Source organism: Hyperoodon ampullatus (assembly GCF_949752795.1).
Source record: "Hyperoodon ampullatus genome assembly, chromosome: 4".
Lineage (NCBI taxonomy): Eukaryota > Metazoa > Chordata > Mammalia > Artiodactyla > Ziphiidae > Hyperoodon > Hyperoodon ampullatus.
This window is the reverse complement of record NC_136917.1, coordinates 41,370,994-41,385,151: the sequence shown is the minus strand read 5'-3', so window position 1 is coordinate 41,385,151 and position 14,158 is coordinate 41,370,994. Positions and strand designations below refer to the sequence as shown.

The 14,158-nt window shown below is 37.0% G+C and overlaps 1 protein-coding gene across 1 annotated transcript in view; it reads right to left on the bottom strand.

Moving 5' to 3' along the window:
* Positions 1–4,926: 4,926 nt before the first annotated feature.
* The window catches only part of LOC307051857 (transcription factor SOX-30-like), a gene marked incomplete at both ends in the record, with an annotated part of 32,959 nt that continues 23,727 nt past the window's right edge, over positions 4,927–14,158 (bottom strand). Inside the window, one exon of the mRNA XM_079702439.1 lies at positions 4,927–5,323. Within this exon, the coding sequence (XP_079558565.1) occupies positions 4,927–5,323 (397 nt within the window). The remainder of the gene's footprint in view (positions 5,324–14,158) is intronic.

Here is a 14,158-nt window from a genome sequence, read left to right as displayed (position 1 = left end):
CCCCTCAGTACTGGGCAAACCAGAACGGTTGGTCACCCCCATACCTTTCCATTGCCTGTGACCCATGTAATTATGCACAGCTTAAAAGACCCTTTCCAGGAGGGCTTATCAGCCTCCACAGACAGTGTCCCAGGGAATACAGGCACGAACATAGCTTTTGGAAGATCTTCCTCTGAAAAAGAATACATATAAAATGCTGTTCATTATTTTTTAGAAATAAAACATTTCCCTGAAGTGGTTTCAGAGGAGCCAGGGATTTAAGGTGCAGTAAATGGTCCTCCTCCTACATCTCCATCTCCCCCTTTTTCCTTCAAGCATTCATCATTTAGTGAAAAGTTTACTAAGATTTGCGTGTGTTACCCATCAGAAAAGAGACACGTAGGGTTTGGTCAGGCAGTTAGAGTGAGGAAAGTAGAGATAAAGGGTAAATCTGTCTAGAGGATGTGGAATTTTTCATCAAGTAGAATTAGAAAGTAACTCCTTCCACACTTGTTTTCAGAAAACTAGTTTTATTGTGAAACTCTTGGAATTTCTCTAAAATCCTAAAAAGTTAAGATGATTCAGAAAGCTAGAACAGGATATTCCTCAGCAGAGTCTGTTCTAACATGTAGGACAGATTTTTCAGAATTACACTGTTCACATCAAAATTATACTACTTTAAAATATTGCAAGTAATGCATAGAATCCCCAGAATTTCATTTTGAAATCATTTCCAAACTGGAACTCTCAAAAGTAGCTTGTATTTTTGGCTCAGGAATAATCCTTCTGACAGCTGGTTTTCACTGTGAAAAATACACTTATGTGGGAATTTAGCACATTTGCCCACTCAAATTCTTGGGTGCAATATCAACTTTCAGTAAAAAGTCAGTTTAGTGGACAACCAAAATTTATAACAACTCTAGGTTTCAGTTCTTCTGTCTTCTAAGACCAACAGATACTTAATGCAGAATACAGTTTAATTAGTCACCACCTTCTTTCAGTAAACGATTTAAGGATTTTTTCCGATCAATGCAGAAAACCATATGTGAAGCCAACGACTGAAAACTGAAGCAACAGCAATAAGCAGCATTTTCCGGAGTGAATTCTGTTAGTAGACATTATGTTAAAAGAAAAAAGGATACTCATGCTCAGGTAGGGGAGCTCTGAGATAAACAGAGCTTAACATGTCACGTCAAGATTTTTGAGAAGCTTTGCAAAGACAATAGGCATTGGCACTCTCCAAGGTGGGGACACAGCATATATTTCCCAAAATTATTTGACCAAATATTGTCAGAATATCTAAAAGGCTTGGGTTCCAACTAACACCCTTAGAAAAAGACTGCTCTTGACTTTCTAAATTTGATAATTCAACTACTTGAAGTTGGGACTAAATCTATTTTCAGTCTATTTGCAGTGAAAGAAATTTTTATTTGCAAATAAGAAGGGCAGATTTGTCCAAAGCACAGAACAGTCTGAGTGACATTCAACACACTTTGAAAGGAAGTTATTCTTATCACAAATATGGTTACCTCCAACTTACAATAAGAACAAATAAGGCCTTGAAACCTATTAGAAAGTGCTTGTGGTTTCAAGCTTAGAGAATTTCACTTTGATGACTTGGAGAGGCAAATGAATTCATTCCAATAGGGCAGGGTTTTGTTTAGTCTATAGGTCTCTACTCAGAGCTAACAGTGGTTTGAAGAGCTATAAATGAGCAGATATGGGCATTTGCAGCTAGGCATGCTTAACTGCTATTGGATATTGTTTCACCTAAAAGATACCCATACTTCCCAGCCCAAATTATATTGTTGATCTGTAAACAATCTAAACTGACTTCTGATCAGAAGGAAGAAGATTAAAAGAGTAGCCCTGACTCAACAGCCATTAAAATGAAGATTGGGGAAGGACTAGCCTGAAGACAGATAGTTAGGACACACTGAACTATCCTCTATATTATTCCACTGCCTTACAAAGGGATTCCCCCAACGAATTTGTCTATAAGAACAAGATCTGTTGGAGATATTGCCTCACACCTCTCAGAATGGCCATAACCAAAAAGTCTACAAATAACAAACGTTGGCACAGACGTGGAGAAAAGGGAACCCTAGTACATTGTTTTCAGAAATGTAAACTGGTGAAGCCACTATGGAAAACAGCATGAAGGCTCCTCAAAAAACTAAAAATAGAGCCATAATATGATCCAGCAATTCCACTCCTGGGTATATATCCAAAGAAAAGGAAAACATTAATTCAAAAAGATATACGCACCCCAATGTTCACAGCAGCATTATTCTTTTCACTGCAAATAGACTGAAAATAGATTTAGTCCCAACTTTCAAGTAGCTGAATTATCAAATTTAGAAAGTTAAGAGCAGTCTTTCTCTAAAGGTGTTAGTTGGAACCCAAGCCTTTTAGATATTCTGACAGTATTTGGTCAAATAATTTGGGGAAATACAAGATGTGGAAGCTAACTAAGTGTCCATCAATAGATGAATGGATAAAGAAGACACACACACACACACACACACACACACAATGGAATATTACTCAGCCATAAAAAGAATGAAATTTTGCCATTTGCAACAACATGGATGGAGCTGGAGGGTATTATGCCTTTTTTTCTTTTTTTTGCCACATCACGCAGCATGGGGGATCTTAGTTCCCCGACCAGGAGGGACCCATGTCCCCTGCAGTGGAAGCACAGAGTCCTAACCACTGAACTGCCAGGAAATTCCCTATTATGCTTAATGAAATAAGTCAGACAGAGAAAGACAAATACTGTATGTTTTCACTTATATGAGGAATCTAAAAAATAACACAAACAACTATAGCAAAACAGAAACAGACTCACAGGATAAAGAACAAACTAGTGATTACCAGTGAGTAGAGGGAATGGGAGAGGGGAAAGATAGGGATAGGGGATTAAGAGGTACAAACTACTATGTATAAAACAAGCTACGAGGATATAGTGTACAGCACAGGGAATTTAGCCAGTATTTTATAATTACTTTAAATGGAGTATTATCTATAAAAACATTGAATCACTGTTTACACCTGAAACTAATATAAATTGTAAATGAGCTATACTTCAGTAAAAAAAGAATAAGGTCTGTGATCAAAATGCAGTTCAATCACTAAGGTGCGATTAAAATGAAATGGGATTAAATGGCTCAAACTGTCACATACAACGGTGTAGACATCTGTCATGGTGTAGACATCAAATGTGCTGTAGTTCCAATGTGAAGTTACATGTTTATCCTCTACCAAGGAATTCAAGTTTTGGTCTTTAACCACATTCAAGTGATATTGCACAGAGTAATAATAAATATAAAATGTGAAAATAAAAATTTTATTGGGAAGAGGAAATGTTACATACAATTAAGTATATGGTTGATGAAATGTATCATACAGTAACAGCCTTTGCTTAAGGAACAGGTTTAGTAAAGGAAGAAGTTGGAAGCTTAGAATAGGTTCCCATACATAATTTCCAAGCAGTTTTAAGTAAAAGATCTCAATTTGTATAAATTATACAGATCATTGAGAGAAAAGTGTATTGGTTTGTGGCTATTTCTGATGATCAATTCACTTTGTGTCTTGTAGATCTCTTTTACCCTGATCTCAACTCTGGTGGTTCTGATCCTGGTTCTAATATGGTTCTCTCCATCCATAAGTGGGCATTTACCCAGAGGCCACATTGCAAATAGGATTTTTTTGCTCATTGTGAATTAAACAAATTCCATGTGCTCTTAAATGAACTCCATGGTTTTAAAGACAGCTGCTTGAACTAAATCTGGAAGAGCTCTTCCATTTAGGGAGTGCTTAAGTCAAAGGTACACATCTGTAAAGAGTTTGGAAATGGCATCATAATATGTGCACACCATCTTTGTTGATACAGTTTCAAGTAAGCTAATAGGATCTGTACAATTCTAGAGACTATTAAGTTAAAATGAATATCTGCATGTGGTATGGAACCCATTCTCATTTGAACAATACTCATTTTGCTTATTTCTGTCTCCCAAACAGAAAACATCCAACAAGAACAATTTTCTCTATGTTTATTTAAGTATAACAAAAGTAGAACAATGCATACCAAATGTAAAAAGAAAATGTAAAAAGATATCCAAAAAAGATGATGAAAATGTTTAGGAACAGAAATGACTAATTTAGCTGAAGGAATTACTCAGGTTCCATTAAAACACATTTGTAACTTATAATTGGTTATTAGTGTAAATTAAATTTGGTAACTGAGTCCCAATTTACTGCTAAAAGTTATCAAAATATTTTCAAAATGTTACATAAAAACTGAAACATCCATAAGTATTACATAAACACCAAACAAAACATCATATAAAGAAAAATAAATGTTTCCTGAGTTAAAATACAAATCACACTTGTCATGCCAGATTATACACCCCCTTTCCCCTCACATATAATTGTGAGGATTCAGTGTTTTGCACGTTTCAAGATAAAGCAATGATAATATACGCTGATGCAAATTTCAGCCATAAAAATAAACTACTTCAGGGCTTCCCTGGTGGCGCAGTGATTGAGAGTCCGCCTGCCGATGCAGGGGACACGGGTTCGTGCCCCAGTCTGGGAAGATCCCACATGCCGCAGAGCGGCTGGGCCCGTGAGCCATGGCCGCTGAGCCTGCGCGTCCAGAGCCTGTGCTCCGCAACGGGAGAGGCCACAGCAGTGAGAAGCCCACGTAATGCAAAAAAAAAAAAAAAATAAACTACTTCATATCTTAAATATTCCTACGATGAAACATCAGGATTCCAGTTTCACTAATCAAAACTTTATGAAGGCATAAATTGCATTTGGTTTTGACTCCTCAGATCACAGCTGAAAACTCTCAACAAAGCATTCTAGGTGCTTTTTTTCACATCAAGTGACCCAGAATATATTTTAAGAGATGTTTATTTTCTGTACATATTTGTTTTATAATTATAAATTCCTGAGCACTTTTTCTTCTTCCTCCTCATCAATGTCAGTGACATTGACTTGCTGGATGTTAGAGGGAGTTGATGTCGGGGCTGTGAAGACACTTTCCAAGGCTCCAGTGTCCAGCTGAGGCATGGGATTTAAGTATTCTTCCCCACTGTGGCTATGACTGTTACAGTAAAAGGTCTCATCCAAGCTCTCACAACTCCAAAAATCTTCGCTGTGAGCACGTTCATCTGGGTAGTCTCTAAAAGGACAGTCTCTAAAAAGACATTCTCTATTTAAAGCTGAAAACATAGCTTCATGGCCTTGGTATCTGTCTTCATAATAACCAAGGCATTCTGGCACTGAACCTGGAAAATGTCCATAGTCAAAAGGAGGCCGACTATAAGGGCACGTGCTGTAGCAGAAAGACAAAAAAGGAATTCGATCATAACTTGTCCACATGTTGCCTTGTATACAGACTAACTGAGCAAGTTTAACTGGGGCCTAGAGAGCTCCCAAGATAACTTTCTGAAACTACTTCATGTACTCATCTACATGTTGCCTAGTCCCAACATAAAACAATTGGCAAAGTAAGCTTATAAGTATTACCTATTATCAGCCTCAGGATTCTTACCTTTGGCAGCCTTGATAAAGAAAAATTACCTATCTGGGCCTTTCTCTCATGAAGCCTTATGCCATGTAAGGTTTTAGAAATGCAGGTACCTGCTGTGCTGTGCTAAATATTGACACTTAGTAAGCAGTGTAACAATTGTTCTTACTAGTATTTGAAGCAAAATTTACAGGAGGTGGGGGGAAATGTATAACTGGGTTGAAATCAACAGCGCTTGGGGATGGGGGAGGGCACTCGAACAGAGGATAACAACTTAATTTTTAAATTCACATTCAATGATTAATTATATTAAAACACTCAATACCAGAAAGATTTAGAACTGATATTAAACTGTGGTTTTTAGAGATCTTTTCCAAAAAGAAATTTGGAGTGTGGGAATGTGAAGAATTGAAAAGATCACTTTGCTGTTTTATAAACTAATAGTTTTTCTTGTAAGGCAAATCTAAAAATTCTGCCATTCAAACCCATTTGTCAATTTTTTTAAAAAAGTATTACTCCACCTTTCAAAGGGACAGAACAGGAATCATAGGAAGAGTTACGTAGAAAAGTCCAACCAAAAGTTGCCTGGACTCATGGACTCCATCTAGTGACAGATAGTATAAGCATAATAACCATGCTCATTAGCAAAACCCAAAACAAGTTGGGTGTTTCATTTCATGCTCCAACATTTTTTTTTACAAGGTCAACTTTGTTTCCTTCCCTTTAAAAATATAAGTATGATTGACATAATAGACTATCATCTCAAGTTCTTTGGAAATATAGGGTTTCTTCAGGGGTTGGTGTCCTACCCCCAAATCTCCAAGTGCTAGGGACCTTGCCCATGTTCAATATCACAAATATGAGACCTAGTTTCTGAAACGTTTCAGGTTTCCATTCCTACTGCCACATCCTCATTCAGGCATTTTTAATTTAATACATACATCCTGAATGCATTGTACTTGCAGCTACTATGACTTTGCTCCATAGCTCTTCTACCTTTAGCTCTCTCCATGCATTGGATTCCACAAATACTTCAAGGGTGTGCTCAAATCTACTTCCTCCACAAAGCCTTCTTCTCTTCAGCTAGGAACAATTCACCTACTAACTATTCTTTTAGGACTCAATATAGGCAAGATATTACACAAGCTTTGGTGGAGAATTTAATTTAAAAAATCTAAAATCCAGGTAGTATATACTTGATAACTGCTAAAGTGTGCTATAATGCAAACATCACATGGCTATATCGGTGTGGTAAAAACAAGTTAGTATTATATCTGGAAAACAAAAATATCAGTAAAGATAAGAGTAATCCTGGACTTCCCGGGTGGCATAGTGGTTAAGAATCCGCCTGCCAATACTGGAGACACGGGTTCGAGCCCTGGTCTGGGAAGATCTCACATGCCGCGGAGCAACTAAGCCTGTGTGCCACAACTACTAAACCTGCACTCTAGAGCCCGCGAGCCACAACTACTGACCCTGCATGCCACAACTACTGAAGCCCACGCGCCTAGAGTCAGTGCTCCACAACAAGACAAGCCACCCCTATGAGAAGCCCGCGCACCACAACGAAGAGTAGCCCTGCTTGCCGCAACTAGAGAAAGCCCGCGTGCAGCAACAAAGACCCAACACAGCCAAAAATAAATAAATAAATTTATTGGGAAAAAAAAAAAGAGTAATCCTAAAAGGTTACATGGATGAAAATGAATACCTACAGAAGCATCATGGTGTAGTGGGCAAAGCAATCCTGAGGGGTGTGTAGTGATATTGCAATGTTGTTTAAAGTTGCAATCCCCTAATGATATATGATGTGGAGAATCTTTTCATATGCTTGATTGTCATCTGTATATGTTCTCTGGTGAGGTATCTGATCAGGTCTTTTGTCCATTTTTAACTGGGTTGTTCATTTTCTTATTATTGAATTTTCAGAGTTCTTTGTATATTTGGATAACAGTCCTTTATCAGATACATCTTTTGAAAATATTTTCTCCTAGTCTGTGGCTTGTCTCCTCTTTCTCTTGATACCATGTTTTTTGATACAAAGTAGCTTTGTAGTAAGTTTGAGGTCAAGAATTGTGAGTCCTCCAACTTTGTTTTCCTTTTTCAAGATTGTTTTAACTATTCCAGGTCACTTACAATTCCATGTAAATTTTAGGATCAGCTTTTCCATTTCTGCAGAAAAGCTGCTGGGATTTTGAAAAGGATTATATTGATTTTGTAAATCCCTTTGGGAAGTACTGCCATCTTAATAATAAGTCTGCCAATGCCTATACACGAATACCTTTCCATTTATTTCAGTCTTCTTTAATTTATTTCAGCAATGTTTTATAGTTTTCAGTTTACAAGTTTTGCATCTCCTTGGTTAGATTTATTCCTAACTATTTTACTCTTTTTGATGCTATTGTAAAAAGAATTGTATTCTCAATTTCCTTTTTTGAGTGCTTATTGCTTGTGTACAGAAATACAAGTGAATTTTGTATATTGATCTTATACCCTTCAACTTTGCTGAATTCATTCATTCACTCTAATACATTTTTGTGGATTCTTTAGGATTTTCTATATGTAGGATTTTCCATATATAGTATCATGTGTGAAAAGAGGTAATTCTACTTCTTTTCCATTTTACATGTCTTTTTTTCTTGCCTAATTGCTCTGGCTGCAACTTCTAGTACAATGTTGAACAGCTGTGGTGAAAGCAGACATCCTTGTCTTGTTCCCAGTCTTAGGGGGAAAGTTTTTGGTGCTTTATCATTGAGTATGATGTTAACTGTCGGTTTTGGATAAATGCCTTTTATCATGTAGAAGAAGTTCCCTTCTACCCCTAGTTTGCTAAGTTTTGAAATCAGGAATTGATTTTTATCACAAAAAGGTATTGGATTTTATCAAATGTTTTTTCGGCATCAATTGAAATGATCAGATGGTTTTGTTCCTTCATTCTTTTAATGAAATGTATTACCCTGATTGATTTCCTGATGTTGAACCACACTTACAATTCCTGGGGAAAATCCCACTTGGTCTTGGTGTATAATCCTTTTAATATGCTGCTGGATTCAGTTTGCAAGTATTTTGTTGATTCTGTAATTTTCTTTCTTGTGATATCTTTTTCTAGCTTTGGTAACAGAGTAATGCTGGCTTTAGAATCGCTCCCTCTTATATATTTTGGAAGAATGTGAGAAGGATTAGTGTTAATTCTTCTTTAAAAGTTTGGTAGAATTCACCAGTGAAGCTATCTAGTCCAGGGCTTTTCTTTGTTGGGAGGTTTTTAATTACTGATTCAATCTCTTGATATACACCTATTCAGATTTCCTATTTCTTCTTGAGGCAGTATTGGTAATTCAAGTATTTGTCCATTTCATCTAGGTTATCTAACTTGTTGGTGTACAATTATTCATTATTATCCTATAATCGTTTTTCTGTGAGGTCAGAGTAATGTAACCAGTTTCATAACTGATTTTAGTAATTTATGTCTTCTCTCTTTTTTTCTTAGCTTAGCTATAAAAGTTTGTCAATTTTGTTGATCTTTTCAAAAAGCCAACTTTTGTTGACCTTTTTTTCTCTATTTCATTAAACTCTCTATTGTTTTTCTATTCTTTATTTATTTATCTATACTCTAATCTTTATTATTTCCTTCCTTCTGCTAGCTTTGGGTTTTATTTGCTCTTCTTTTTCTAGCTCCTTAAGGTAAAAAGTTAGGTTGTTAATTGGACATCTTTCTTTTTAAATGTAGGCCAGGGCAGCTATGAATTCCTCTATCAGCACTGCTTTTGCTATATAATTCCTTAAGTTTTGGTATGTTGTGTTTTCATTTTCATTCATCTCAAAGTATTTTCTAATTTTCCTTGTGATGTATTATTTGACCCACTGGTTAAGAGTGTGTTGTTTAATTTCCAATATTTGTGAATTTTCCAGTTTTTCTTTCTGTTATTGATGACTAGCTTCATTCCATCATGGTTAGAGAAGAAACTTTGTATGGTTCCAATCTTTTAAAAATTTCTGAGACTCATTCTGTGATCTACCATATGGTCTATCCTACAGAATATACATTTTCACTTGAGAAGAATCTATATCCTGTGTTTGGGTGGAGATCATGTATTTCTGTTAGTTCTAGTTGGTTTAAAGTATCATACAGTCTTCTATTTCATTTTTGATCTTCATCATTTTTGGATGGATGGTCTTCCGTTCATTATTTAAAGCATCCACAGCTAATATCATACTCAATGATAAAAAGTTTAAAGCTTTTCCTCTAAGGTAAAGAACAGAACAAGGATGCCCACTCTTGCCACTTATTCAACATAGTACTGGGAGCCCTAGCCACAGCAATTAGGCAAGTAAAAGAAATACTAGGCATCCAAATTGGAAAGAAAGAAGTAAAACGGTCTCTATTTGCAAATGACATTATAATATATCTAGGAAAACCTAAAAACTCAACCAAAAAAATGGTTAGAATTAGTCAGTGAACTCAGTAAAGTTGCAGGATACAAAGTCAATATGCAAAAATCACTTGCATTTCTATACACTAACAGCGAACTGTCAGAAAATGAAATTAAGAAAAACAATTCTATTTACAATTGCATCAAAAAGAATAAAATACCTAGGAATAAATTTACCCAAGGATGTGAAAGACCTGTACACTGAAAACTATAAGACACTGATGAAAAAAATTGAAGAAAACACAAATAAATGGAAAGATATTCTGTGCTCATGGATTGGAAGAAATAATGTTGTTAAAATATCCGTACTACCCAAAGCAATCTACAGATTCAGTGAAATACCTATCAAAATACAATGGCATTTTTCACAGAAATAGAACAAACAATCCCAAATGCTTTCTGGAAACATGAAAGACAGTGAATAGTCAAAGCAATCTTGAGAAAGAAGAACAAAGCTGGAGGCATTATACTCTCTGATTTCAAACTATATTACAAAACAGTATGGTATTGGCATAAACACAGACACATAGATCAATGGAACAGAAAGCAGAGCTATAAAAAAGCCCATGCATATGTGGCTAATTAATTCATGGCTATTAACTAACTAACAAAAATAGACAATTGGGAAAAGACAGAAGCTTCGATAAATGGTGTTGGAAAAACTGGACAGCCACATGCAAAAGAATGAAACTGGACCCCATCTTACATCATATACAAAAATCAAGTCAAAATGGATTAAATACTTAAACATAAGACCTAGAGCTTTAAAACTCCTAGAAGAAAACATAGGTAATAAGCTCCTTGACATCTGAATTGGCAGATTTTTTTTTTTTGATTTGACACCAAAAGCAAAGGCAACAAAAGCAAAAATAAACAAGTGGGACTACATCAAACTGAAAAGCTCTGTACTGTAAGGAAACCATCAACAAAATGAAAAGGCAACCTACCAAATGGGAGAAAATACTTGCAAATCATACATCTGATAAACAATTAATATACAAAACACATAAAGAATTCATATAACTCAATAGCAAAAAAAAAAATCTGATTTAAAAATGGGCAGAGGAGCTAAACAGACATTTTCTTCCCAAAGAAGACATACAGATGGCCAACAGGTACATGAAAAGGTGCTCAAGAACTTCCCTGGTGGTGCAGTGATTACGAATTCACCTACCAATGCAGGGGACATGGGTTCAACCCCTGGTCTGGGAAGATCACACATGCCGTGGAGCAACTAAGCCTGTGCACCACAACTACTGAGCCTGCGGTCTAGACCCCACGAGCCACCACTACTGAGCCTGCGCACTACGACTACTGAAGCCCACGCACCCTAGAGCCTGTGTGCCACAACAACTGAGCCTACGTGCTGCAACTACTGAAGCCTGTGTACCTAAAGCCCGTGCTACACAACAAGAGAAGCCACCGCAATGAGAAGCCCACACATCTCAATGAAGAGTAGCACCTGCTCGCCACAACTAGATAAAGGCCATGCGCAGCAACTAAGACCCAATGCAGCCAAAAAAAAAGTTGCTCACAATTATCACAATTATCAGGCAACTACACATTAAAACCACAATGATATCAGGAAATGCTGCCATTTGCAACAACATGGATGGACCTTGAGGACATTATGCTAAGTAAAATAAGTCAGAGAAAGACAAATACCATATGGGTTCACTTACATGAGGAGTCTAAAAACAAACAAACAAAAAACAAAGAAAACAAAATCACAGATACAGGGAACAGTTTGTGGTTGCCAGAGATTGGGAGTGAGAGGTGAGCAAAATGGATAAAAGTGGTCAAAATATACAAACTTCTTATTTATAAAATAAGTTAAGTCCTCAGGATGTAATATACAGCATAGTGACTATAGTTAATAACACTGTATTGTATTTTTGAAAGTTTCTAAGAGATTAAATCTTAAAAGTTCTCATCACAAGAAAAAAATTATGTTGTATACCGAGACTAATATAATGTTACATGTCAATTATATCTCAATAAAAAATAAATAAAATAAAGTAGTGAAGTCTTCAACAATTATTGCATAACTGTGTATTTCTCCCTTCAATTCTGTCAATTTTTGCTTCACATATTTTGGGGTACTGTTGTTATATATTATGTGATTATAATTGCTATATCTTCTTAACATTTTATTATTTTTTTTTGCTGCGTTAGGTCCTCGTTGCTGCGCCCAGGCTTTCTCTAGTTGCAGCAAGGGGGGGCTACTCTTCATTGTGGTGCACGGGCTTCTCATTGTGGTGGCTTCCCTTGTTGCAGAGCATGGGCTCTAGGCACGCAGGCTTCAGTAGTTGCAGCATGTGGGCTCAGTAGATGTGGCACATGGGCCCTAGAGCGCGTGGGCTTCAGTAGTTGCAGCGCCTGGGCTCAGTAGTTGTGGCGCACAGGCTTAGTTGCTCCATGGCATGTGGGATCTTCCCAGACCAGGGATCAAAACTGTCCCCTGCATTGGCAAGCGGATTCTTAACCACTGTGAGACAAGGGAAGTCCCTTCTTAACGTTTTAAAATGGATATGTCGGAGTTCCCTGGTGGCCTAGTGGTTAGGATTCCAGGCTTTCACTGCTGTGGCCCAGGTTCAATCCCTGGTCAGGGAACTGAGATCTTACATGTTACATAGCGTGGCCAATAAATAAATAAATAAATAAATAAAAAATGTAATGTCTTTGTCTCTTGTAACAATTTTGACATAAAGTCTATTTTGTTAAATACTATTATAGCCACCTCAGCTCTCTTTTGGTTACTACAATACTTGCAAGGAATATCTGTTTTTATTTTTTCACTTCAGCCTATTTGTGTCATTGGATCTAAAGTGAGTCTCTTGTGGGAATTCCCTGGTGGTCCAGTGGTTAGGGCTCTGTGCTTCCATTGCAGGGGGCACAGGCTCAATCCCTGGTCAGGGAACTGAGATGCCCACAAGCCACATGGTGCAGCCAAAAAAAAAAAAAATCTGCTCAGTGAATATCATGTTTATTTTTTTAAATAAATAAAGTGAGTCTCTTAGAGACAAGATTTAGTGTGATTATTTTTTAAATTCATTCTGCCAATCTACCTTTGAATTTAATCCATTTAAAGGGATTACTGATAAGGAAATACTTACTCTGCCTTTTTTCTTTTTTTTGGCTGTACCACGTGGCATGCGGGATCTTAGTTCCTGAGCTGGGGTTCAGGGGTGCAGTGGAAGCATGGAGTCCTCTCCACCACCACCAGGGAATTCCCTCAAATATTTTTAAGTGATTTTCTTAAGTGGTTACCATGGGGATTATAATTAACACCTTAAATTTATAACAATCTCGTTTGAATTGATACTAAGTTACCTTCATTAGCATATCAAAATTCTGCTTGTATACAGTGCCTTCCTTCCTTTGTATTGCTACTGTCCTGAATTATGTACTTATACATTTTATATCTATTAACATAGATTTTATAATAGATGTTTTATGCATTTGCTTTTTAAATCACATAGAAAAAAAGTTACTAACCAAAAATACAATATACTTGGCTTTTAAAAACAAAAGAAGGACTTCCCTGGTGGTCTAGTGGTGAAGACTCTGTGCTTCCACTATAGGGGGCACGGCTTTGATCCCTGGTTGGGGAACTAAGATCCTGCATGTCGGCTGGTGAGGCCAAAAAAACAAAAGAAAAAAGATACTTGGCTTTTGTATCTGTTATTTTAGTAACTTTTACCAGTGTTCTTTATTTCTTTGTCTGGCTTTGAGTTACTGTCTACTGCCTTTTCATTTTATTCTGAAATACTTCCTTTAGCATTCCTTGTAGGGTAGGTTTACTGGTGATGAACTTTCTCTACTTTTTTTTTTTTTTTTTTTTTTGGCCACACTGCGTGGCTTGTGGGATCTTAGTTTCCCAACCAGGGATCAAATCTGGGGCCCTGGTAGTGAGAGTGCCGAGTCCTAACCACTGGACTGCCAGGGAATTCCCTCTCCTTCATTTCTTTTCTTTCTTTCTTTTTTTAATTTTATTTTTGGCTGTGTTGGGTCTCTGTTGCTGCACACAGGCTTTCTCTAGTTGTAGTGAGCGGGGGCTACTCTTCATTGTGGTGCATGGGCTTCTCACTGCAGTGGCTTCTCTTATTACAGAGCATGGGCTCTAGGCACACAGGCTTCAGTAGTTGTGGCGCACGGGCTTAGTTGCTCCACGGCATGTGGGATCTTCCCGGACCAGGGATTGAACCCGTGT